The sequence below is a fragment of the Balaenoptera physalus genome (genome assembly GCF_965194825.1).
Source record: "Balaenoptera physalus genome assembly, chromosome: 14".
Lineage (NCBI taxonomy): Eukaryota > Metazoa > Chordata > Mammalia > Artiodactyla > Balaenopteridae > Balaenoptera > Balaenoptera physalus.
Genome location: NC_138893.1, coordinates 80,102,044 through 80,129,317, shown reverse-complemented (window position 1 = coordinate 80,129,317; position 27,274 = coordinate 80,102,044). Strand labels below are relative to the sequence as shown.

At 49.5% G+C, this 27,274-nt stretch overlaps 1 protein-coding gene across 15 annotated transcripts in view; it reads right to left on the bottom strand.

Annotated features, from left to right (window-relative positions):
• The window catches only part of KCNMA1 (potassium calcium-activated channel subfamily M alpha 1), a 751,400-nt gene that overhangs the window by 510,503 nt on the left and 213,623 nt on the right, over positions 1-27,274 (bottom strand). For all 15 annotated transcript variants that reach the window (XR_014253609.1, XR_014253610.1, XR_014253611.1 and 12 more), the window contains exon 2: positions 18,173-18,334. Coding sequence is in view for 12 of the 15 variants with exons in the window: in XM_082425674.1 (XP_082281800.1) it covers positions 18,173-18,334 (162 nt within the window). In the remaining 3 variants the exon portion in view is untranslated. The remainder of the gene's footprint in view (positions 1-18,172; positions 18,335-27,274) is intronic.

The window sequence follows — 27,274 nt, the reverse complement described above, 5'->3', positions numbered from 1 at the left end:
AAGGAAACCAGCCAGCCTCACTCCAGACTCTACCCTGACGTCTTGATTATTCGGTGGCTGATGAAGCCCAGTGGAGAGGCATTGTCCCTGTACCTATGGAAACCTTCCAAATGGTCCCATTATGATGAAAGATTAAAGAGGGAATGGTTACATACCAGTTATCTCCATCGTCACATCCACCTTTTGTCCTGGGTATTACCCAAAGGAGCAGAAACTAAAACCATCCTTGCCTCATAGATACATGCCTGGAGGGCATCGAGGTAAGACAATAGGGGTGAGGTGGCCCCCAAAACAGAAGCAATAAACCACTCCAACTGTCCACCATAGGAAGTGCTTGACTAGACAAATGGTCATGGCTTCAGGGGTTTACCATCTTTCCAACCTGACTGAGAGCTCATCCCATAAGGCGAATCCCTGGAATGATCTCTTCCCAGAGCCATGTGTCTTTGGGATGCTCCAATGTATTCTTTCACACATTCATTCATTCCTTCGCTCATTCATGAATGAGAAGCACGACGGTACAGTGGCAAGAGTCTAGGCCATCAGGTCACAGGAACCCAGGTTTAAATTCCAGTTCTGATGCTTACTGGATGTATGGTCTTTCCTAAGTTATTTTTTAAAATCCTTGTAAATCAACTATACTTCAATTAAGAATTAATTTTTAAAAAATCTTTGTGCCTTGGTTTTCTCATCTGTAACATGGGAATGAGAACAGAAAAATGTTTGTCACTTGTCTTCCATATGGTCATAATCAACGTCTTTAGATACTGACTTACAACTCTTTTTCCCTAGACTGTGAGCTCTTTGAATATTCAAACCATATCTCATTCCGTTTTGATCATTAACAACTACCTAGAAGAGTGCCTGGTACTTCCAGATACTCAATAATATCAGTTGAACGACGAAGTGACAAAGTGCTTTCCCTCTCTTTTAATTTCATTCTCACAGCAATCTGGTTCAGGATTATTTTAGCCCACTGCAAGACAAAGGGGATTATAATATTAAAATACATGCTTCCTATTCTCAAGGTATTTACTGTTTACTGTATTTGTTTAACAAACAATTTATATAATATTTAGTGTGTGCCAGCTACTGTTCTAACCACCTTATAAATGTTAGCTCACTGAATCCTCATAATAATCCTACAAAATAGGCGTGGTCTGTAGGACTGCCACTGGCCCAAGGTTACATTAGTACATGGAAGACCAAAAGTCAAATTCAACCAGCTTGGCTCTACAGCCAGTGTTCTTAACCACTTGGGTGATGCCTTTAATAGGGCACATAGGTCACCTGCACAAGTGTATGTGAAGAGTGTACAAGAGTGGTGAATTACAGAGGAGGGGAAGACCCCGCACTGCATCTTAAAGAGGAGTAGGATTTGAACACACAAGAACATTGGAGAAGAGAGGGAAGGCTGGATGGAAAGAGAGTGGGGGCCAGATGGTGGTCAGCTCTGACCATCTGCATAAGGAGTTTAGGCTTCAGGCCATGAGATGCCACTGAAAGTCTCTGAGCCATGGGGGAACCTAGGCAAAGCTGGCTTCAGGGAAAGTTCATCTGACAATGGCATGCAAGGTGGACTAAAGGGAGGAGATGGAGCAAATGGGGAGTGTGACACAGCAGCTGTTATAATGGGTCAAGGAAGAGGTGACGGGGTCTAAACCAGGACCACGGAGGCTGAAGCATGGAGGGCAAATCCACAGGACATGGCTACTGCTATGATGTAAGATGTCTGTATCAGTTTCCCACCAAATCGTTCAAATTAGAAACAAGTCCTAGGGAGCGCTCACTGGACACTTCCCCAGCCATCCAGAGTGGCACAGGGGCAACTTGTGAAGGTGAAACATGGGGCTCTGCTAAGCAGTGCTTGGAAATGTAGGCTGAGCTCTTCCCATTTGTATGCAGCTGGTTACTGAAGCCAAGATGGCAAATTCAATCGTGACAAAGAATCCCAGCCACCTCAAAGGTGAAAGACAGCCTGGTACCTCAAACTGCAGTCCTGTCTGTTATAGTGCCTTATCAATCACCACCAAAGAATCTAAACCCAACCTGGGCCTTACAGCTAATGGAGCTTTCTATTCCAATTCCCATCACACCAGAAGGGAAGGAGCAAGAATTGAGGAATGGGTGAGGAGCGTGGGGGTGAGTTATGGCTCAAGAACATGATTTGTCAGCCTTCTTCCAAGATCTACCGATTGTCTGAAATCCTCTATCCAGCCACAGTGTTGCATGAATTCATACAGAAGGTTCTCTTTTACATCAGAATGAAATAGATGCCAGAGAATGACATAACTGGTAGACTCATAAAACTGGTACAGAGAACTTTGCTCTGACAAAAGCTGGAGTCTTCCTTATTGTTTATCTACCATATTTGAAGGCTTGGAATCCCATTTTCATCTTGATGGAGGCAATAAAAGCTTAGCCAACTTTTATGGCCCCCAGGACGAAGCTGAGAACTCTACCGCTGTTGCCACCCAGCAACGCTTACAGACTTTTCAATTCAAGTCAGGGCAGAAATTGCTTTTGGTCAGAGGCAAAATGTATTTATCTTTGCAAGCATAGCCATTAAGATGTGAGCACGAATACCTGAAGAGATAAAACATAAAGGGAGAAAACAGGAAGAAAAAGAAGGTGAGGCTTCTGAAGCAAGAGAGGAAATGATGACAGAACAACCCCCACCAAAAGCTTTTTATGGTGCAGGGGGAGTGGGAGGTGGAGAAAGGCATCTTCAGAGATGGGGAGAATGGAACCCCGGGAGTGGGCCGAGGGGAAAGCTTTGCAGAGGGAGGACTGTGAGCAACCTGTGCTCTGTGCTAAAAGAGTTTTGAGAGTAGACCTAATAAATGGGAAAATCGTGCCTGCATTTCTGTTTGTCTGTAGGATCACTGTGGATCTGAAATCTACCCCCTCCCACTTCTCCAAACACTAAAGAAAGTCTCCAGATGGAAAAATCTGAAGTCAGGCTGCAATAAGAAGAAAAAGAAAAGGAAGTCTCATCCAGGAAGCTGACAACTTTCTGCTCCTCTGAGATCTAATCTATGGAGCTAGGGTATCAAATACTAGACAGAGTCAGGAAACATGGGTTCTTGACCATTTGCTGCTTGGGACTGACTGACCACGGACAAGCCTCACTTAAATCACTCATAAAGTAAACTTTAGGGAAAATGATCGAGAACGGAGATAACTAAGGCAGAATAAGGCAGAAATAACACGGGTACTGCCACCCTCCAAGCCATTGCTCATGGCAGACATCACTAATCAATCACAGCATTCTGTAGAGCAGGAGCCCCAATTACTCTGTTGCTGAGCCTTGAATCTTCAGCAAAGCATCCTCAGTAACCACTACTGATTAATCACAACGGGCCCCAGAGATGAAACATATTCACCATCCCTAGACTAGATCTCTTCTAATCCTTGAACACCACAGCTATAAAATGCTGCATGTCACATGTATTCTCATAACAGATACCCTTAACTAAGGTCTGTCTCTTTCCTTTTCTCCTTGGTCTTTTTTCCAAGCCCTAGCAACGAAGGCTATGAAGAAAAAAACTGGCTGGAAGGCCCTTCCGTTAAACCCATGTCTGAAGCTCCGAAAGTGACCTTGTGCATTCTTCTTGGACCTCTTTACCTTAGGTTCCCTCATTCTGCTAAAAAGCTCCTCCTGGGGCCAATGTCCCCTCTATCCTCTTAAGGATTTCATCAAGGTAGAGAATTCTATTCCTTTTCAAATGCTTCCAGATCACTGAAGAAAAGACAGCCTGGGGAAGTTCAAAGACATTTAATTATTACCCTCAGTTCTTTTGAAAATTATTAAAGAGCCCAGAGTTAGAAATTCAGATTTCCTCCAAATCCCCGAGAACAAACATCTCACTTGTAAATGGCTTAATGTGTCTGTTTCATGTACACAAAATTATTTTTCAGGAAAGCAGATTGTTTTTCATGTCATTTTTCATCTCTAAAATATACCACCTCTGGCAAAAGGACTGGGCTTCAAGGGCTGACAAAATCTACAGCAGAAATAATTAACACCAGAGGCTGTGTCTAAAAGAGAGTTAAATGAAAGAGAATCAGGTTACTTATTTATTTCTGTTCTCTGTATCTGGATCTCTCCATCGTAACCCGGGGAAGAAGAATTGGATCTTTCGAGGCTGGAAGGGTGGTTTGCTGAATTGCCTCTACGAGGTTGGTGTGTCGGAGAGAACCCTGAGCCCCCAGCACAGTAACTCCCTCTGGTCCAGGGAGCTATGAAAATCTGCTTCAGCACTGAAACTTTCTAGGAAAAACCACCAGAAAAATCTACGTGTTTGCAAATCAGGCCCAGAGAAGAGGAACAATGACGTTTAGTCATTTAGCATTCAAGGAAGGGCTCAGTCCTAACTCCCAAGGATATGGACAGTCTTTGCTTAAATCATGTTCATCAAATTGGAAACACTTGAAATAGGCAGCAAATTGAGGGTTTGTTGTGATTGTTTTTCAAGTTCATCTAAGAAGTCCACCTGAAATAAAGCTTCATTTGGGGGAAACTCTGCAACATCAAACCCACTAATACCCACAGTATTCACACCTTTGCTGTACATTTGGGGGTTAGCCTGGAAGCTCCCGCCAGCCCCCTGGGTACATTAGTTACCTTGTTCCCAAAATAAAAAATGACTCTTACCATGGTAACGTTTCCTTGCTCCTCAACCCCTCCTGGGGGCCTCCGCCAGCCCCTATTTTAAATAAACGTGCCTCTTATGAAATGTTTACAGGTACAAAGAGATGGAGCTGCTTCTGCCCAGAAGAGGAACAGACTTTGCAGGAACTCCGAGACTTTCTCCAACAGCACTTCCATCAAAGTGAAGCAAACAGCAAAGGACAGAGGCCATATCTCAACCAGGGTCGCCCCAAGCAGAGGCTGCTCGATCGGAAAGAAAGCTCTTCAAGTCGATTCTGGTGCCGGTGCGGTTACCAAGTCAAAACGTGATCCCCTCAGAGGTTTCTGACTATCTGAAGATGGCTCAAGGAGGGCCATCCAAGACTGAAATGATTTAAAAGAAGCCAACTTCTCCAGGGAGGAACTGGCCCTTTAGGATGTGACCCCTCCTCCCAAGGCATCCTTCCTCCTGCCCAACTCCATGGTCACAGGCCCTGCTCCTGCTGCCAGATGCTTCCCTTCTCTGCATATGGAGATGCACCTGGAAAGGAGTCCAGGAGGAAAAGAATCACAGGAGACAAATGACAGGCAGAGGCCTAATGACACAGGGAGAGTTTATGTTTTTATTTTAAATGAAACACAAAGCCAGGGGAGGGCCAGGCAAGATCGGTCCTTGACTATTTCCTGCATCTCTCCAGTTGCTCTGGCAGCTGAGAAAGGACTATTCTTTCTCCTTTTACAGCTCTCCCAGTGCCTAGCACATTGCCAAGTGCACCACAGGTCTGAGATAGACCCTCGCTGCCTTTGCTGACTGAAGGACAGTAGAGGGAATGAGAAAACATAGAAACATTTTGGACTCAAGGGAACAGACTATTGCTACTCCCTCATTTTATCCACAGACACATCAAAACCTTAAGAGGGAACGGACTTGTCCAAGGTCACCAGAAATGTCATGACAGAGCCCGGATTAAGAACACAGTTTTCTGGGACTTCCCTGGTGACGCTGTGGTTAAGAATCCGCTTGCCAATGCAGGGGACATGGGTTCAATCCCTGATACGGGAAGATCCCACATGCTGTGGAGCAACTAAGCCCGTGATCCACAACTACTGAGCCTACACTCTAGAGCCCACAAGCCACAACTACTGAGCCTGCGTGCCACAACTACTGAAGCCTGTGCGCCTAGGGCCCATGCTCCGCAACAGAAGAAGCCACCGCAATGAGAAGCCCGCGCACCACAACAAAGAGTAGCCCCCACTCGCCGAAACTAGAGAGAGCCCGCGCGCAGCAACGGAGGCCCAATGCAGCCAAAAAATTAAAATTAAAAAAAAAATTAATTAAAAAAAAATTTATTAAAAAAAAAAAAAAAGAACACAGTTTTCTGCTGGTCACAGTTCCTCAGATGAAAGGAAGCGATGGTCACCTCTGCTTTCATATCCCAAACTGATCTCGAACACCATCACCAATCCCCAAGGCCCAGACTGACACACTGCATGAAGCTAGGTGAGTAAACTCTTTTCCTTCTTTCTGATGATCTAAGCTCTCTTCCTGCAGAGGTCGAAGGTGGCCAAGAAACCAAACGGCCCACCTCATGGCAGCTTTCCCGGGAGCCCAGGCAGGGGTCTGTGGGATTAAGCAGCCCCTGAAATCAGCCGCTCCCCTTCACAGGAAGTTATGTGTCACCCCTGGGGCATAAGCCCAGGCAGAAGGTTCTGTGAGTGCCCGGCTAGTAGAGGTAACTCCGGATAGATCTCGCATGCACAGAAGAAGAATGGTCTGGCACCCTCCCAATGGGATCCCACACCCCTCGCCCTCCTGTGCAAGTTGGGGCCCAGAGGCTAACACACCCAGCAGCCTCATGTGGCCGCCAGGGAGCCGGCAGCCTCTGCCCGGTGAAATGCCCCTTTCTTGTCATTTGGCCTCCGTTTCAAGCTATTTTTAGTGTAAGCAAAGCCAAAATTTGAGGGAGGCTGATGTGGGAACAGGGCCTTGTCTTCCTCTCTCCTTTTCAATGAGCGGCTCCCTGTTTCCCTTAGGACAGCTGCTTCCTCAACAGCCACCAAGAAATAAAGGGGGGAAAAAAAGGCTGAAAAGAGAAAAATGGGGAAAAGATCAAAATTCAGCCTCTTCACTAAAGCAGTCTGGGAAGGTGATGGTTTCTCAACCCTTCAGATTAATTCTCTGGATCCTGGCTTCTCTACAGGTACAAGAAACCAGTATGCCCAGTGCATTTACTGTCCCAATTAACCCACCTGCAACAAACAAGGAGGGAAGGCCCAGAGGTCTGCTTGCCCCAGAAGGAGGCACGTACAGTTTACAGGTGACCCAGATGTCCTCAGGAAATATCTGTGTCCCCAGAGGCTTGTGAAGCAGGAACCAAGCTTCCACTCAGGCCCCTGGCTCCTCAGCTTTGTTGTGCCTTCCATGTCAGCACGGGGCCAATTTTATGAACTACAATTAATTAGATGAGCAGAAAGATAGCCCTGGTGCTTAAGAGGCCTGGGTGCATTTGAGTTTTCAAGTGCCCTAATTTCCTAAAGAAAGACAGAGAAGCAAATGTCCTGTCCTAGTTCCCTCATTACTCAAACACACGGGAACATTTTCTGCAATAAAATTTTTAGGGCAAATGGTGGATTTCTGTTGTTGTCATTCTTCTCAAGTAGTTGTTTTTTTGGAAGAAGCCTCATTCTGTACCCAGACCCTAAAAATGAGGCTTTTAGTGTACGAATTTGGGGTGTTTGGGGCCTGGAGGCATGAGTCGGTCTGCCTCCTCCTAAACATGGCCTAGTAAATAAACTTGGAAGCATCAGCTCGCCTGTGGTCCCAAGTGTGACTTTCCCAGCACGTGCTTCCCGGCAATGACAATGGCTGGTAACTCTGTCATCGTCATCATCATCTCTATTTTTGAGTCTCCCTGTTAAACAAACTTCTTCACAGCTGAAGCGGAGGCTCCAAGGAGAGTCTCAGTCCACAAGGATATTTTCCTGCCAAGTAGGGGCTGCTAAACCATCAGCGTTCCCCGAAGGCCCCGGGGGAAAAGCTAGGTGAGAAAAGTGTCCCAGCCCAAGATGGTGGGCTCCAAATACAGGTGTTCCGTTTCCTACAAAGCCTCCAGGGGGCGCCAGCTTTTACTGGCTGGGAGACGGGGAGGGAAGGGGGAGGGAAGGAGTGGGGGAGTGGGGAGGGAGGGAGTGGGGGACGGGGAGGGAGGAAGGAAGGGAGTTAGCATAACATTAGTCATATAATGTTAAAGTCAGGTCCCTTGTGTCCAGTAGCAGGAAGACACAGGATATATGATCAGGATTAGAAGACCTGGGCCCCCAGGCCTGTCCAAGGATGGATGGAGAGGTCACAGACTCTGATTTATCACCAAACTACTTCAAAAACCTTGCCACCCAGAAGCACTGTAGCAAAATGCAACATAACATTTTCACTTCCAACACTTGGGATGATTTCACTTTACAGATTTCGCTAGAAGAACCAATATGTGTCCAGTGACTTCAATAGCGTCTGACACCTCGCAGGTGCTCCAGGAATGTCTGAAGAAACGGATGAATGGCTCAGAGAAGATGCCTGGCATGTACAGTAGAACCCGTGTCCTTATCTTCTGGTGACTTAACACACTTCCTTGCATCCTTCCAACGGATTTGTGGTTGCTGCCTGCCAAAATGGGCATTAAAGACATCTCCCCACATCAGAGGGTGCTGACGTGCCCTCTGAAACCAGCCCTGTGTTTGTCAGTCTCGCCCCACATCCAGGGATGACTGGATACATGAACCACAGTGAGTACACTTGACCCTCTTTCCACAAGATTCATCTGTCATACTGCCAGGGTGTTTCCTGTGACACACATGCCTACAATGTACAGCTCCCAGGGAAAGCCCAGCCAGCCCTCCGGCCCCGCCAGCTCAGGACAGCTATATGAAGTGAGAATTTCCTGGCTGACTGGACGATGACGAGTCAGGCTGGTATGAGCCAGCTTCAGAAACGACAGAGCCTGAATTGTGTGCATGGACCAAACATCATCAGCTGGCTGGACGCAAACCTGGATCCTGGGATACTCAGACCTGCCTAGGATACTCAGACCCCTTTCAGATGGCCATGCCCAGAGGTAGCTCAGCACTCTGAGACGACATCTGAGGTTTGGTGAGGTCTAAGGGCTGCTCCATCCCTGTCACAGGAAAGGGTTTATCCTCCACTCCCTACCCCTGTGTGTCTCCAAACCAGCACGTTTCCTCCATGACATGGTGACTAGGCTCACTCAATAATAACAAAAAATAACAATAGCAAATGTTTATTAAGCACTAACCACGTAATAGGCACTATTCTGAACATTTTACATATTTTGATGAATCAAATCCTCCTAACATTAAGAGGCAGGGACTATTATTATGCTCATTGAACAGATGAGGAAACTGAGGCACCAAAATGAAGCAACTAGCCCAGAGGAAAAGCCCTACAGAGTGGTAGAGCTGAGATTCAGCAGAATGACTGCAGAGGCTGGGTTCCTAACTGCCCTGCAGTACCACACGTAGCAGCCCTCCACGGGCCAAGGCATCCCTTCCCAAGGATGCACGTCCCAGGGAGAGAGGAAAAGCAGGAGCTGGCAATTTGGGGATGCTAAGTGCTCCATCTATCCTTCGTGTTGGTTCCAATCAAATGAGACACCAGGCCAGATAGAGAGCAAAAGAGAGTAAAAGCCCCAATTCAGATGATGCTGGATCAGCCATGGGCAGGACTCTTATCTCCCAGCCCAGACAGAGGAGCTGAAACAGAGTGAACAGAGACAAGGGAAAGCCCTGAGTGTCCTGCCTTATTGATCAGGCATCCACTGACTGGGTGCTGCATTCAGTTCTGTGTGCCAGGGAACACCAGTGAAGTTATGTGGATTGGATCGATGGATGGATCAGTGGCCATAGATGGATAAGCAGACAAATGGATGAGACAGAAGAACAAAACAGACACCCACTCCCAGCAAAATCCCCAGAGGAGAGAAGCAGCAGCAGCGTAAGTATGGGGTTGACCAAAAAGTTCGTTCGGGTTTTTCCGTAAGGTGTTACGGAAAAACCCGAACAAACTTTCTAGCCAACCCAATACTTGCCACCAGAGGCCGTGGGAGCCAGGGATGAACAGCCGGGACGAAGCAAGCTGCTCCTGCGCCAGGAGGTTCTTCCTCTCTCCAGAACTCTGCGAGGACTGACTTCTGAAACTCTCCTTCACTCTCACGGCGGGAGGCTAGAGGAGCCAACCCACCAGCTAGTAAAATTAACGGCTGCTCTTGACCGAAGATGCTGGAGAGGCTGGCACATAGAGCATAGGGCCTGCAGACGGGAAGCACAGCCCGGCAGCTGGCATGGCTGAGGCACCTGGCCTGCAGGTCTGGGTCAGGGGTGTCTTCCATGGCAGGGACTAGACGCTGGGCTACCGGGCAGGGCCTGGGGGACACGGACTGCAGGGGTTGCAGGCAGGTGGAGGGGGAGACAGAAAGTGACCCTGCTACAGAATTCCCAGACACTGTCCACTGACCTCGGGAAGGGGAAATTCCTATGCTGAGCCAGCTGTGGAATTTGGGGGGCCACCTGGCTCTGGCCTCTGTGTCCCCATCTCTACCGTATCATCTAGTTGAGCTTGTGGAAGTAAATGTAGACGGTCTCTGTAAGAAGGGGCTAGATGGTACATTTTATCCACTGCCTTGAATCATGGGAACAAGTCCTGTTGGCCACTTACAGTGGCCAGTCACAGACCAGAAGGGGAACTTGATGATCTGGTTTGGGAGTTGCCAAGTGCATTCTGTTTCAGGACCAAACAGTGACTATTTTTGGGTGGCATATTTTGGACTCTGTGGATACTACTCAATTCTGCTGCTGTAGAGTGCATTGCGAAAGCAGCCATGGACGATATGTAAATGAAAGCATGGCTGCGGCCCAATAAAACTTTGTTTATGAACACTGAAATTTGATTTCACATAATTTTCACATGTCAGAGAACATGCTTCTTTAGATTTCTTTTAAAAACCGTTTAAAAATGTAAAAACCATCCTGAGCTTGTGAGCTGTACGATACAGGCAGTGAGCCAGATTTGGCCCATGGGTTACAGTTTGACAATCCCTGGGCTGGTTAAATGTTTCCCAAAGCGTGTCCTTTGTGATGCCCACAGATGTTTCATGGGGAAAGGGAGGGTTCCGTGGTAAAACGGGAGTGGGAAATGCTGGGCCAAAGTCTTTCTGCTTTCTTACTGCAGAACTTCTTCGAGCCTCACACGCTGATACACATTGGACAATCTCAAAAAGGGGATGAGAAACGAAGTCTGTTCAACTTCCAGGTAAGCATTTTTATTCTGGAGCATCTCTGACATCTTAGTTTTCTGTATAACCTAACTAAAGCCATGAGGATGAAGTCTGACCAATCGTCAGCAACGGCGCCACCAAACGAGATCCTGCCTCTCTTTGACCATCTCCAGTGACAGGCAGCTCACTACCTACCATGGGTTCCGGCTGAATTCAAGTGACTTCTCTGACTCGTTTTCTCACCCCATGTTGCTGGGTCCCAGGTAACAAATCTAGTACAATCTAGTGCACCTTTCATCAAAGACAAACTTTCACGTTTAATAATATAAATAAAGCATACCTTCTTTGATTTACCGATTCATACCCCAAATATAAACTCTATTTATGCACAGGATAAAATAAAGAGCCATTATTAAGTCCTGGGAGGGGGTGGATTACCACTCGGTTCCTTTAAAAGAAGCCTCACTTAGGAGAGTTAAACTCAGACAAGATCTCAATTTATTCCCAATTGCACATAAAGCAGGATCTACCTGTTCACTATGGGGGCATTCTTAGTAAAAATACAGGCCCATGCAACCTATGATCTTTCTGCTACATGGGGCATCATCTGCAGGGGATATAGACATTTTATGTAGATTTGCCTAAAATGCAAAAAAAAAAAAAAAAAAAAAAAAAAGGGAGTGGGAAAGGGAAGGGAGCAGAGGTGAGGAAGAGAGAGTGAGATGGAAATGTGAGGTGTGTGCGAATTTGCAACCAGGCACCACTGAAAACAAAAGGTAGAGGATGCTAATGAGAACTGTCACCAGCACCATGAGGCACCTAAAGAGAGAAACGAAGTCAATGATGTCACCTGTGTGATTAAGCTGTGCCCATGTGCCCTCCATTTTATTCAACTTGTCCAATTTCAGGTGCAAACAGCACAGCAGTGAACATATCTGTTTAACTCTATTAAACGAATAGGATTATTTCTCTTTGAAAGGCGTACTTGTTACTTTTTTGGGGGGCCCTAGGAGATAAGGATAGAATGGTCCAGGCTATGCATACTATGTTAATATAAAATGCCACACATGCAGTATATTTAGGAAGATAAAGGGAAAGACTGGCATTTTTCTTCCTCCTTTCAACAAATCATCCCCCAGACAGTAAAGCAAGTAGTATATATTTTCAGCTCATGGATTAGATGTGTATGTTTCCTGGAGCAATATTTAAATGTAGTAGCATGGGAATATGAGGAAAATAAGCAAAAAAGAGTCATTCTAAACGCTCTATCTTTGCTCAAGGAGCTGACAGCTATATTGGCAAGACCAATCTTTGAAGTGAGCACAAAAGACTGAATCTGTACAGGGGCTGAGCAGCTACACAGCCCAGCCATTTATAGACTTTGCTTACACCTGGAGGTGAGGTCATGCTTGTTCACATAGTTTTTTTAAGGAGACAGTCACTCTGAGATTAATGTGGAAATTAATATGAATATTCAGAAACAAGGTGCTAATGGAGATGGTATGAGTGTGTGTGTGCCTATATTTATCTGTATGTATCTGTCCATAAATTTCCCCATTATAAATGGGTTCACTGGTAGTATCACTCTTGTACTATACTGTCTTAGGAAATCACTTCCTAAAAATTTTCTTTCGATTTCTGCCTCAGAATTTCTTAGTTTATAAAATAAGGAGTTGAACTAGACCAAGAATCAGTAAACTATGGCCCATGAAACAAATCTGGCCCACCACTTGTTTTTATAAATAAAGTTTTACTGAAACACAGTCACACCCATGTATTGTCTGCGCTGCTTTCAAACTACAATGGCAGAGTGAAATAGTTGTGACAGAGTCTCTGTGGCCTGCAAAGCCTAAAATACTTACTATCTGGCCCATTACAGAAAAACTTAACCCTGAACTAGACAATCTCTAATATTAATTTTGGCCTATGATTCTGTAAAGTACAACCAAACAATACAAAAGCCCACTCTGTGCTTCTTACCCTTTTTATTTATATATCCAGGCATAAGTCGCTTTACTGCACTTCGCAGATACTGTGTTTTTTGTTTTTGTTTGTTTGTTTTTATAAATTGAAGGTTTGCGGCAACCCCGCCTCAAGCAAGTCTATAGGGGCCATTTTTCCAACAGCATTTGCTCACTTCATGCCTTTGGGTCACATTTTGGTAATTCTCACAATATTTCAAACTTTTTCATCATTTCTTATGATGACCTGTGCTCAGTGATCTTTTGATGTTAGTAAATGAGTCGCTCAAGGCTCAGATGATGATTAGCATTTTTTAGTAATAAAGTATTTTTTAATTAAGGTATGTACAGTGTTTTTTTAAAAACATAACGCTACTGCACAGCTAACAGACTCCAGTACAGTGTAAACATAATTTTTATATGCACCAGGAAACCAAGAAATTCGTATGACTTGCTCTATGGCGATACTCGCTTTATTGCAGTGGTCTGGAACCGAGCCTGACATATCTCCGAGGCCTGCCTGTACTGCCTTACTCTTAGAAAGATTTCATTCAGCTCACAAAACTCTATGGAGCATGTAACCACACACGTGTAAAGTTCAAATAGGAGGCAAAAGGGAAATGAGAGAGTACACTTGAAGACGAAGCCGGGAGGCTGTGAATACACAGGAGGCAAACCCTGAGATGCTGTGTATTTTCAATGGGCCACAAACTTGGCTCCCAGCAGCCACTACAGAAAAAGGGCCAGGATCCCTTTCCCAATTTAGATTGTTCACTGGAGGTTCACCAGGAGGACCACAGCAATCCTGGCATGAAGAACGTACCCACGTCTGTGCACAAGCAGATAACGTGAGACGTAGGGAACTAAGTCCCCAGCAACACCCAAACAGCTGCGAGGCATCTCAATGGCATTTACTGCAACGCTGAAATGCCCCTCATTGTGGACCGACTCCAAATCCCAAAGTGGAAATGATCATCATTTGGTATATTCCCGAATTCTGAATTAAGCACACACCAACTTTATAATCAGAAAATAATAAATATGTTTACTTTTACAAAACGATAAGGGAAGCAGTACTCCTTGACAGTTTGGGGGTGCACTCGGAAACAGAATCCCTCAGCCATCGCTCCAAGAGAAGGCCCTATGCAGTCTCGCTGATTTTGTAAAGCTAAGCCTGAGTGCCGAGGAGAGAGACAAGACAAAGACAGGCTGTTCTGCGAACTGGTCAAGGAATGTTTCTCACTTTGATGATGAAGCGCCAAGTGTTAACTATTAGAAGCGCCTGCAAATGGTGACTCGCATTTGTCACTGTTTACACTGAGCTCTACAACTTTTTTCCTAGTTTATCAACGTAAATAATTCACACCCTGGGTCTCTGGTGCTCACTGGCCCATGCCCAGTGCCTGGAATAGTGCCTGGTGCAGGTGAGAAATAAGTGCTTCCTGAATGAATGATGTGCTCATCTGAGAGATCCTGGGCAACCAGTGCATCTACTGATACGCTGAGGTTGTCTTGGCGAATCCTTCCCCAGCTGGGCCTTACCCACCATGCCCTGGTTTTGAAACTCTCACCTGTGACAATGAGACAGGTGAGAAAGGGGCCCAGATGTGGAGGGCCCAAGCTCCTGAGCTGGGCGCCAAGGAAAACACATTAAACATTGAAAAGGGAAACTGCACAGCTGGTGTCTAGTCTCGCTTGAGTCCCATTGTTGCAAGGATAAACACTGGGGCAGTTCAGGACAAACACAGCTTTGAGTTCTGAACAGGCAGAGCTACTTTCCCTTGAGCATGGAGCCTGCAATATGAAATCTGTTCCTTGCTCAGAGCAAGGACCTGCCTTCTCTAAAGGAGAGGCCTGTTCTGAAGGTACCGCCTGAACTCTGAGCTGCCTGCTCTCTGGGCAGTGCGACTGCTCCATCCTGAGTGCACCAGAGCAGCCCAGGCAGCATTTTCTCCAAGGAGACCTTCGGAGAGCAGCTAGCCTCATGGGCAGTCCCAGGCAAGGAGGCCTGAGTGCACCATGCTTGTCCACACAAATGTTAAAACAATCAGGTCAAGCAGCCTCAGGACCTAACTGGCTCAGAGACAGTAATGTCAAAATGTCATAGCCAAAGCAAGAGCTGACCGTGGCTTCAAAAAGAAGGTATCATCTTCAAACGGGAAGTAACGACACGGGAAGAGCACTGGACGGGGAGTCCGGAGGCCTGCAGGTACTAGCCTGGTTCTGTCACTTCACTGCCCTTCCTAGGCCTCGGTTTTCTCAACTGTAAAATGGACATGAATTCATTGATAAGACTGGCTTTGTGGCTTCCTCGTCATGAACCCCTACAACACAACAGCAAAATGGGAGATATGCAACGAATACAACATGGTCCTTGCCCTTCAACCTGATTATAATGCATAGGGCTTAGCGCAGTGCCTGGCTCCCAAGATGCTCTTAATAATGTCGTTGTCAGCAGTAGTATCCAGGTGGCTGCTGGGTGCACATGGCCTGTGGCTTCTACTTCCAAATATCACACACATCACCTACCTGCCTCCGCCGCGTGCTGCTAGTTCAGGCCTTGCCTCACGGGGTCCACTGCAGCAATCCTCTCCTGTTGTGTCCTGACCCAGGAGCTCACCGCCCCAACCGCCCTAGCATCCCTGAGCTCCCGGCGCATCAATTTAGTCTCTACTTGCCCATTTGTGCTTTCTCAGCACAATCACCAATCACGATGCCCCTCCCTCAAAATCTCCTTCTCCTGCAAAACGCAGTCCAAAGTCTTTAGCTCGGCATTTCAAGACCTGACTAGCTGTCTCCAGCCCACTTTCCCAGTCTCACTGCCCCTCAGGTGCCTCTGTGTTGGCAGCCCAGGCCTCATTCCCACAGCACACCATGCACTTGCTCTTTTCCTGCTGCCCCCTCACTGTGGAATCACTTCCTCTCCTTTGACTTTCAGGATCCTAACCCACATTGCCAAGCTCAACTCAAATGCCTTCTGTTTTATTAGGTGTTCTTCTCAGCTTCTGGCCCACTAAGTAGTCCCTTGTTTTCAAGCTCGGCTATGTTTTTATTTTTGATATCATCTCTATCATCAAATGTGCTCGGTTCATCTTGAAATGGAAGTTTCAGCTCAAAGGCTTTCCCCCCCATGAAGCCCTGTGAAGGCTTTCTTGACCCCCTTCTTCCCCACACTCAGCCTCCCCACCACACACTCACACGCGATGTGTGTACTCAGAGCATTTCTCCTCCAGACATTCCTTCAATAGCTTCCATCCATGGTGCGATGGAATCAGGATCATTCCTTGTTTTCCACAGGGATGAAAAGACACCTGGCCCAGAGTTGGTGTTCAGTATCTCTTAGATGTATCTCTTAGATGATGTTGATGAAGATAATCAGGATGGTCCTCGGTGGCCACGGGGGAGCACCAGGCATCACATGTGTACAACCAAACTGTCTGCTGTTTCCCATCCATCACCGCCATACATATAGAATGCACTGCCTCTATTTCATCCCATGTGAATGCCCAGACCCAGAATTCAACCTCCTTCAGTTTTCCACACAGAATCCACTCACACACAAGTGTGAAAAAGCAACAGGGACTTTACAGAAGACTCTGGAGGGGAGATGAGGGTGGTGGTCACACAGCACAGCCCATGACTAGCCACCTTCAATTCCTCACGAGACACTCAGGGCTGCCCAGTCTCTCGTGGGTCCCACCGACCCAGACTGTCCCCCTCCGTCTTCCTCCATACAGCAACTGGCCTCACCACTTTCTCTCTCCTCCTTTCCAAAATCCCAGCTTCAAGTTGCTCCGCTTTCTATTTTGCCACCAGTTAACATCAGCCAGGGCTTCAAAACCAGATTCTTCAGAAGGCTCAGCTCCCAGTGGTCCCTCAAGTTAACAGAGCCCTGTTCTCCTTGAAGGCTCTTTGGCCACCACCTTTGTGACTCAAGCATGACATTCAGTGACTTACTCCTTCCCTCAAGCAGTTTGTGAGATATTTATCCCAAACATAATGTAGAGTTCCCCCCCCCAAGAAGGATTCTGATGGGTGAAATTTCACCATCTCCCAACATCTAGGGTCATCTTCTACTGAGTTTTTGCCATGAAACATCAAGAGTGATGGCATCTATCTTCCAGCTTCCCTGCCTGATCTCTGATCCCCCCAACCATCTGGACACCCCCATTCATTCTACCTCTGAGCCAAATGACTCGTGACTGTGCCCCAGCATCAGGTCCAGGAAGGGCAGCCCACACAAAACTGCTTCCAGAATCACGACAAGTTATTTGGAATGCGACATCCTTCTCAGGGAAACTCTTGACTCTGATCAGACTCAAGAAAGCTGGTGGACAGGGCTACCCAGGGACGGAGCCCACTGACGGCAGGAGCCTGGCCTGACCAGGGTGACCGACTCATGCCTGTTCGCCCACAACTTTCCCAGTCTTTGCACCAAAAGAACCATGCCCCAGGTCCCCCAGGTAAACAGGGATGGTTGGTCACTACAGGCTTGTCCCACCCACAATCCCTGCCAAGAAGCAGGAGCTCAGGAGGCCCATCAGTGAAGCCAAGCTCCACACAAGCAGATCAGAGAGAATGCGGGAAATGCACAGAGGAGGGGCAGGATGAGCCTGGGCTGCAGGTGGGGCTAGGAGACAGCCTCCTTAGAAGTAAGGTCACACGAGCAATGCTCCAAGCACGGGGCCAGCAGTCTCAGGTGGGCTGCCAACGAGTTTCACCACCAGCATGACTGAGGATTTCTACCAGGAGCAGGATCCTGATGACACAGGGCAGGAGACTAGAAAACTATGGCGGCCAGAGGACAACAGTAACATTCCCAGGAGGCCACCAAACACACACACACGCACGTGCGCGCGCGCGCGCTCACTCAGAGCTCCCTGGATTCCGGCATTTATGGAGCCCCTGCAGAATTCTGAGCACACGTTTCTTTGACCCTTTCTCCTCTCCAAGACTGTCAAGCTGTGTGCACGTGTGCGTCCGTGTGCGCACTGTGTGTGTGCACGTGCACACCTATTCTGCTAGCAGAGGAAATGCTCTACATCCTCTCCAACAGACCCTCTCTGCCCCAAACACTGGCCCGCTCTGCAAATGCCCCACAAATCACTGGCTCAGCTGAGCACAAAGACCCCAGCCTCTCCTCCACGACCACATGTAAGCACTCGCCCTTCACCCCCACCTCCCAATAGCCAATGGCCTGGAGAAGACCCAGCGAAACATCACATCCCCACAAACAGAGAGATCACGGACCAGATAGCAGACTTCTTCGTGTGAGGAGGGAGCTGGGGACTCACCAGGACTCTGCCGGTCAGTGTCTGGGCAGATATCATCACCCCCGCCCAGTCTTTCACGGAGGTCATCCAGCCGACCTCGGCTGCCACCGCCTCCTCTTTTTCGTCCACTGGCTTGAGAGTGCCGTCCGCCTGGCCTGAGCCATTGTTAATCTTCTGGGCCTCCTGGCAACAGAGAGAACAAGGGATGAGACGTAGCCACCAAGCGGATTTAAAAAACACAATCTACCCAAAAGAATCAAAGCTAGACGGGCCCCCGCTGAGGTGGGCACTGGCTTGAAGGTACAGGGGTTGGGAAGAAGGGACGGATTATGGCTTTGATTGTTTTTTTAATCTTTTTAAAAAGGATCTTTCCTTTGTTTCCTCTTAAAATATCTTTGTGAAAGAAAGAAGAATAAAATTATTCTCTTCTTATTTTAAAGAAAAAAGTCATAAAACTCAGGAGGGAAACCATCCTGTCTAGGGTCACGGAGTGGCTAGACAGGAAGTGAGGTCAGCATTCTGTAATCTCCACCTGCCCAACCTTCATACCCTTCTCACAGATGCACCTTACTTTCCTAAAAAAAAAAAATCCCCATCTCCTCATCTCAGTCTGTGTGGTTCAAAAGGGACTGAAGGTCCACACTGTCTCCAGGAATGGAGACTCGTCAATCAGACCAGTCCATCCCTCTGGCAACAGCAATTGGGCCAAGGATGGTTATGTGATCCCATGCCAACCCAGTATGACTCAAGCCTGGGACTTTTGCTGGAAAGAATAAGAAAGGTAATCCTTCCCTGAGAATGAAGCCACCACAGAGGAAACTAGGAGAAGTGGCAGAATACTGATGTCATCATTTTGAACACCTGGATCCAGCTGTGCCTGAAATCCACACAAGACCTTTTTAGTTACAGGAGGAAATAAATTCCCCTTTGTAGCTAAAAATGTGCTTGAGGATCAAGGCTGACTTCATCAGATAACTGAGCCCCACGTGGGGTCCTAAACTGTACACTTCTGCATACACTGTGCCCTCTGCCTAGAATACTCTTCTCCCACGGAGGGTCATCATGGCTTACTCCCTCACCTCTCTCAAATCTTTGCTCAAGTATCACCTTTTCAATACATCTTCTCTGGCTACCCTTTTAAAATTCCAACTGTCTTCTGACAGCACTGCCTTTCTGCTTTGTTTTTCTCCAAAGCACTTAAAAGTTCTAACACACTCCATAATTCTCTTACTTATTTCATTTACAGTCTGCCTCCCCCAACTGCTGAATGCTGAGTGCCTAAAAGAGAGCCTAGTATATGGCTGGCTCAATAAATATGAAAGAAGGAATAAAAAGGGTTATGAATGTCAGCCCCTCACTGACTATAGAGCCTGGGCTTAGGGGTTGCCAAATAAAATACAGGAAACCCAGCAAAATTTGAATTTCAAATAAACAACAAATAATTTTTCAGTATAAGTATGTCCCAAATATTGCATGGGACATACTCATACTAAAAACACATTCATTGTCTAAAATTTAAATGTAACTGGGCCCCCTACTCAAATAACCACTGAGATTATTTTTGCAGACACAGATGTTTAAAAAGATGCCAGCAAAATTACGTTCATCATTTAAAACGCTAGAATTAATTAACAAAACAAACTGACCCTGGGGATCATTGTGAACTGGAGTGACGAGGAAAATCCAGAGGCAGAGGTGAAAATCTTTATCTGCACTGAGTGGGGGTGGGCCAGAATGAGGAAAGGAGAGCTGGGAGGCACTGAGTGAGTCATCCACCTGGGGACTTGTAGGCAGGCAGGAAGCTGCTCCTCATGCCTGCTTCTCCCCCCGCCAGCCACCCCGACTCAGGGACGCTGGGCAAACAGATGGAGCATCAGTAACACCGGGCGCTCATGTTTCATTTCCAAGTGCACTGGGCCCCCCAGCGCTGGAAGAGTCCAAAAGGAGGTCTGGGGCAGGGGCACAGGGTGGGCGTATTTGGGGGCCGTCTGCCGACATCTGTGGAGCCAGCTGCCCAAGCCACCTAAGGCCAGTCCCAATGACCTGTTAGGGCCCCGAGTCTCAGCCATGTGGAGACTGCACAGGTGGGTGTCCTGAAAGAGACAGAGACCCTGCTGCGTGGCACCCTTTAGTAACTGAAGGTGTAGATGCAGGTCTCCTGCCCCTCCCTTGTAAGATGGGGACAATATCGCCTGCCCCATAGGTGTTGGCCGGGTTAGATAGTGTCCAACGGCACACAGTACACGTTTCGTGAATTAGTCTCCCCACCTCCCTCCTCTCCTGGAAGCGCAGACACTCTAGCGGTGGTTCTCAAACTTCAGCAGCGTCAGAACCACCTGGAGGACTCGTGAAAACACAGAGTGCTGGGCCCCACTTCCAAACCCCCGTTTCTATCAAGTTCCCAGGTAATGCTGCAGCTGCTGCTCTGGGAATCCCAGTTCGAGCGCCACTGCTTGTAATCATTCTGACCTGACTTGATCGTCACTGCCTTGATGTGAAATGGAACATGAATCGTAACCCTCAGCTCAATCCTGGCCTCTCCCTTCGCCCGGACACGGAATAGATCAGGGCAAAGGGAGGGCCCTCAAATCAGAGGCTCTTATGTCTCCTTTTGAGCAGTGCCTCCCAGAGACATTTCTGAGCTGGTCCAGGGCCACAGCCTGGGGGCCTGAAGGACCAGCTAGCTCTCTGCTCCTCAATCCTGGGGGTGCAGGCTCCCCAGCCACCTGGCTGACCCTGGAGGAGGCAATCGGCATGCAAAGGGCTGGGAGTCAGGGAGTCCTCTCCAGTCACAGTGGTTTCAATGCATCAGTAATTCAGAGCACAAGAGGTACATGGCAGATAACACTCTCTTGCCAGCCCTCTTACCTACTGTTTTACAAGTCATTCATTATTTTAATTACTTTATGATAGGCAAGGAAAAACACAGACGAAAGGGAGATAATGCTCTCATTATTATTTGCTTACACAAGATGTTGTGAGCGTAATTAATTACCTGTGGAGGCAGGACTGGGGGTGGGGAGCTGGGGGAGCAGGGAGGCGAGCACATCACACAGCCTGACGCCAGGCCACGTCCGCGCTCCTCAGTCTGGAGGGAAAGCCCCTCTGCACCACTGACCTCACTCTGGCCGAGCATCCCCCATCGGGAGCAGGTGTAACTCCTGCTCCGGAGAAAGGGGGCGGAGGCCCAGAGAGGTTAAGTGGTCTTGCTGGGGACACACGGGGTGGGTTTGGGGGGAGGAGTGGTAAGGAACAGAGCCCATTACAATAGCGACTGACCACCACTTACCAAGCCAGAACTGGGGGCCAGCAACTAAAAATTAAGTGCCTTCTCTGCATTATCTTGCTTAGACCTTGTAATCAATACGACAGGCGGGTGGAATGATCCCCATTTTACAGATAGGCCAACTGAGAGCAGGTATTTCTCAGGGGAAGGCACACAGAGCCTGAGAACTCGGGCTGGAAGCAGCAAGCCCATCTGGGCTTAGGTCTGCTCTGCCACTTACAAGCTGGCTACCTGGGACATGTTAGCGCACAAGCTCAGCCTGCTCCATGTAAGACTGGGGACGGGCATGCAGACCCCAGGAAGGTGGTGGTGAAGCTTATGTGAGATAAGCAATGCACTAGTGCTTAGCACAGGGCTTGGGGCGTGGTAGTTACAGCTGCTGTGGGACGGGTTGGCTCCAAGGATATTCAGTTAAAACAGCGCCATCGACTGGGGGCTCTGGGAGGGACACCGTAATAAATAATTACAGAACAGAGGATGAATGAGCGGCGATTCTAACAGCTATGAGGCTTCAGCTAGGTAACAGGCCACCAGGAGGTAAATGCCCAGCTTCTGGGCAGGTTCCAGCAGGAGCTGTGCGGCACTCCCCCAGGACAGTGGGGGCAGGGATGCCTACAGAGTCATCCCTGGACCAAGTGACCTCTTAGATCCCTCTGACTCTAAGCTCCGTTAGATCAACTTCCCATTGTGATGAGGCGACTGGGGACCAGAGGGAGGCTGCCCCCTGGCTCCCAGTACACTGCTGTCTCTCCTGTGCCCCGCAAAGTGGGCGTCCCTCCATCCCCACGCCTTCCACTTCCCACTGTAGAGAAGGACCCCGCCACTCTGCCGGGAGGACTCCTGAGTCGGGCCAGACAGGCTCCCCCTGGTGTCAGGAGTGAACTGGCCCTGATTCCTGCTCATCCTCCAGGAAAAAAGAGAGAAAGAGAGAGAGTGTGTGTGTGTGTAAGAGAGAACCCCACCAGTTACAGGCTCCAGCTACCCTAGCCTCAGACAGACCATCAGAGATTTTCTGAAACGGAGAAAAGGATGCCTTTGAGGGAAGAGAAGAATAAGGAGGAGGGAGGAGCAGGGAAAAGATGAGACTGGGCGGGGCCTGGGGACGTCCTGGAAAGCGGAGGTCCAGTCGCAGCCAGCCTCCTGAGGCTCCGTCCTGCCCTCTCCCCCACCAGAGTCTTGCGCAAAAGAAGCCATAGCTGCCTCCTGAGGACAACACTTGACGGTCTCTAATCTCAGTGCCTGGACTGCAGGATGGGGAGGGCTGTAGGGTGAGGGTGCAAGTACAGGAGGCTGCGTGGACACTGGGGAGCAGGGTGGCCGGCAGCCCCCCGCCATCGCAGGCCCACACGGGCAGCCTCTCACAGGCCGGGCTTGGGCACGTGGCCTCACCCCTTCTTGCCTCCTCCCCATCCCCCCCTCAGTGACTTCTGACATAGCCACGGAGGGCCTCGCCCCTCCTATGTCCCCTGTGGCCAAAGGCCTGGCTGGACCTGCCATAGTCACCTGCCAGGTGCTCACTGTCCGGAGCACATCCCTGTTGGATGTTTGGGCATTTCCCCCGAAGCACCAGGTCAAAGACCAAAGCCTGAGATGGAACCTCAGCCATGCCTTCAGATGCCAACCCCGACTACGGAGGGCCTGGAGGGAAGTCACACACCCAGTGCCACCCTGCCTACCTGGGAACCACCAAGCCAAGACACAAACCCCCAGCTGGCTCTATTCTCTTCCCTCTTTTTGCCTCCCCAAGAGGGTGATTCCATCAAATCTAGCCCAAGGGAACCCATCACTCCCAAGCAGATCCCTGCCTCGCCAGCCTGCAATCTGGAGCCCGAGCGTTCCCAGGGCCAGCGGAAGCCTCCACCTGGCCTGGTATGGGGCGGGGTGGGGGTGGGGGTGTGGGAGCCCCACAGGGCAACACGTCTCATCTTCAAACGTCCCAGCTTTCCCCAGCAGTGGGAGCTACCCTGGCCCAGCATGGGAGAGCAGGCCGTGCTAACCCCAGGACCCCACCGCTTCGGGTCCTCAGATCCAGGCTGTCTCTCTGTCTCTCACCCTTCCTTCACTGGACCCAGTATCCTGGGAGCCTCAAGGCTGTGGTGTGGTACGAAGAGCTCTGAGGATCAAAAAATACCCAAGTCCAGCTCCTCTGGATGGCCTTGGACAAGTCATTTCATTTCTCAAAGCCTCTTCTGTAAATAGGGATACATCCCGCCATATAATCTGGGGTAAGGTGGAGCACAGCACTTTCTGAAAGTACCAGCTTCTTTACGAAGGGTGGGCAAAGATGGCATCATGGCTCAACTCTCAGATCCCCACCTGCCTGCAGCTTGCTGGGCAGGGCCTGGTTATCTCCCTGGGCATGAGCAGAATGTTGGCATTGCCAAGTCCTTCCAGGTGGCCCACTGTGCTGGCCACACCCTCCCTATGAGCCTCTGCCACTCCTGCCCAGCTGGGCTCACTCACCCCCAGGTGCCAAGGCCACCCTGGGCACCACACCTGTAGGGATGGAGGAGGATTCCAGAGTCACCTTGATCATCCCTGCTGAGGCCACCCACCCCCTGCAAAGCTCCAAGTCTGCCTCGGGTTTAGTTACATTTCAGTTAGATCTGGGAAGCTGTTTAAGCAGTGATTGCCTGGGAGGAAAACTACGCTTCAAAATGTAAGTCAGATCATGTCGCTGCCGTGCCGACCCCCTCCTGGGGTTTCTCATCCCAGTCGAAGCACAAGTCATAGACTTCACACAGTGCAACCCCCCAATCTGCCCGCTCCTGCCGTCATCCTACAAGCCTCCCACTCACTCCCTTGCTCGCTCCAGCTGCACTGGCCTCCTTGTGCTGCCAGAATGTTCCAGGCCCTCTCCAAGCTGGGGCTGATTGCACTGGCTGCTCCCTCACCTCACACTCTGTTCAAATCCTCACCGTACGGGTGAGCACTTCCCTGCCCACCCCCTTGAACATGACACCCCAGCCCTCCAACCCTCCCCGATCCCATCACTCCTCATCTATGCTCCACGCTTCTCCAGAGCATTTATCCCACCATCTGGCAGCCTGAATACTTTAATCATCATCGACTGTCTGTAAGCTCCATGAGGGGAAGCATTTTCGTCTCTTTTGTTCACTGCTGTATCCTCAACAATGAAACATTATGAGCTCAGACTAAGTAAGCACTTGATACATCTTGGTGAAAGGTAGGAAGGAAGGGGGAAGGAGGAAAGGAGAGGAGGAGGGAGGGAGGGAGGGAGGGAGAGGAGGAGGGAGGGAGGGAAGGAGGGAGGGAAGGAAGGACGCACGTACGGAGGGTAGAAGTATAAAAAGGAGGAAGGGGGGGGCTTCCCTGGTGGCGCAGTGGTTGGGAGTCTGCCTGCCAATGCAGGGGACACGGGTTCGAGCCCTGGTCTGGGAGGATCCCACATGCCGCGGAGCAACTGGGCCCGTGAGCCACAACTACTGAGCCTGCGCATCTGGAGCCTGTGCTCCGCAGCAGGAGAGGCCGCGATGGTGAGAGGCCCGCGCACCGCGATGAAGAGTGGCCCCCGCTCGCCGCAACTAGAGAAAGCCCTCGCGCAGAAGCAAAGACCCAACACAGCCAAAAATAAATAAATAAAAATAAATAAATTTAAAAAAAAAAAAAGGGAGGGAGGGAAGGAGAGCTGCAGCAGACGGGAAGTCAACTGTTGGCAAGCACGATAACTAGAATAGATAACATTACTAATAAGTAATGATGATCACAATACCCAGCCACCGTTTCCAAGCATCATCACAGTTAACTCTACGAGGCGGGTTTGAATGCACTCATTTGCAGATGAGGGCTTAAGCAGCTGGCCCAGGAAGACACAGTTGGAATTTAATCCCCGCTGTCTGACACCAGAAAGAGACAAGCACCTGAGCTGACTTCCTCCCAGGGATAATGCGCGCAGAAGGATTACGGGCTGTCACAAAGCGCCCAGGAGAGGTTTATTACCATCAGGAACACTTAATTCAGCCCACGTCTGGGTACTGCGTGTACCGCAGAGACCCTTCTTCAAGGTCCCTGCGCCTTAAGACGGTGGTTAAAACAAGGACAGAGGAACATGGTTCTTCTTCTCTACCAAGAACCAGCTTGGAACCAAAAATCACCCTTCACGGAGCAGAGCAGCAGATGGGAAACGAACGTGGTCGAGTTGACAGGCTGTGAGCCCTCCTGCTCAGCACTGAGGTTCTCTATACAGATGCTGCTGCAGGAGGAGACGGCTTCCCGGCTTCCCTCATGCCGTCTGCATCCTTAACAGGGAATCCTGGCCCAAGACTGCAGGGCCTGGGGCACCCGAGGGGTGGGGCACTGATGGCGACCAGAGCATCTCCCGTCCCTGGAAGCCCCAGGCCTGCACCTCTCTCTGCCCAGGGCCTTGGTGCTATGGGGCATTTCCTGGTTGCTCAACTTCCAGAGGGCTGTGGGGAAAGGAAGGACCCGGAAACCTCCATCTGTCTTCCCCTTGTGTCTCACAGTCCCACTTTGTCCTCAAATCTCCCTGGTCGACATCAAAAAGCCGTTTCTCCTGAGCCTGCATTGACGGATCCTGCTTCAGTCTGCCTGAGACCCCCATCCTCACGCCATCCCCGGCAGCAGCTCCCCGCCTCTCCCTGCCCCCTCTCACCCAGCAAAACCGACCCAGCAGCCTGGCGTGCAGCTGCCCTCAACTGACCACAAAGCAGGAGTCCAGAAGTCCTCGTCTCCTATTAGAAGGAGAGGAGCAGGGCCAAGAGCTCTGGGCTGCAAGTTAGGAGGCCTGCATTCTAGCCCTGGCTTTGCGAGGCACACGCTTCGTGGCCCTGGCCACTCGCTTAACCTCTCTGAGTGAGCAGGGTCCCCATCTGGGAAACGAGGGGAAACAGTGGGTTAAACCCATAGTTTTCTGTCCCTTAGAGGCCAGCACTGTGTTCTGTCAGGTGCCTTAGGGGGTTAGCAAGGGATGGCAGAGGAGGCAAGGCCCCTGGCCCCCGTGAAAATCAAAGCACCACTACGCTGAGCGGTTTTCACCTATTAAGGTTCTGTGCTAGACTGCACCTGAGTAAAGGGGTTTTCTGAGGAAAAAACGTTTGAAATCCACTGAGTAAAAATCCATAGGCCTGTTTTAGCTTTTAGAAGAGGCTCTATTTCATGGCAATGATGATGGCATCCTGTGCCCTAAGACCCAGAAATGCCTGAGCACCAATGCCCATAAACCCACGGGGCTTCCAGGACCTCTGGACAGGCCACCATCCTGTCCCTCTGCCCCAGGTCTTCCCCAGGCCTTAAGGCTGGGGAACGGTCCTCCAGCCGCCCCGACTCCTTCCAAACAGGCCAAGAGGAAAATGTCCTCCCCTGCCCCCAACGGCTTCTTTCATATCCTGGAAGGATGGCCCAGCCCTGGGATTCTCCCAGGTACCGATAATCCTGCGTATGAGGGATTAGGCCGATTACCTCAAGCAGCTCAAGCAAATAAAGCAGCATGTGGGCACCACCAGCTGGGATTTTCACAGTGAGAGTTCTGCAAAGGGAGAGAAGGGAGGAGATAGGTACTCTGGCACTCAGGGACGGGGAAACGAGGCACCAGAAGACTCAGGTCCCCACCAGGAACTCCCGTCAGCGGGTGGTGGAATCAGGTTCTGCCCTTGGGAAGTTCCGATGATCTGACCTCTCTCTGTCAGGACGGAGCCTCCCCTGCACCTTGCAGCTTCCTCATCCAGCCCCCAGGACCCCACATGCACGTGGGGCACCACGTCTGTGCCAGAGGAACCCATCCAGCAGCTACTGCATCTGCTAACTACAGGCTACACATCCAGGGAAGGGGCAGGGTGACTACAGATTCAGGCCGCAGG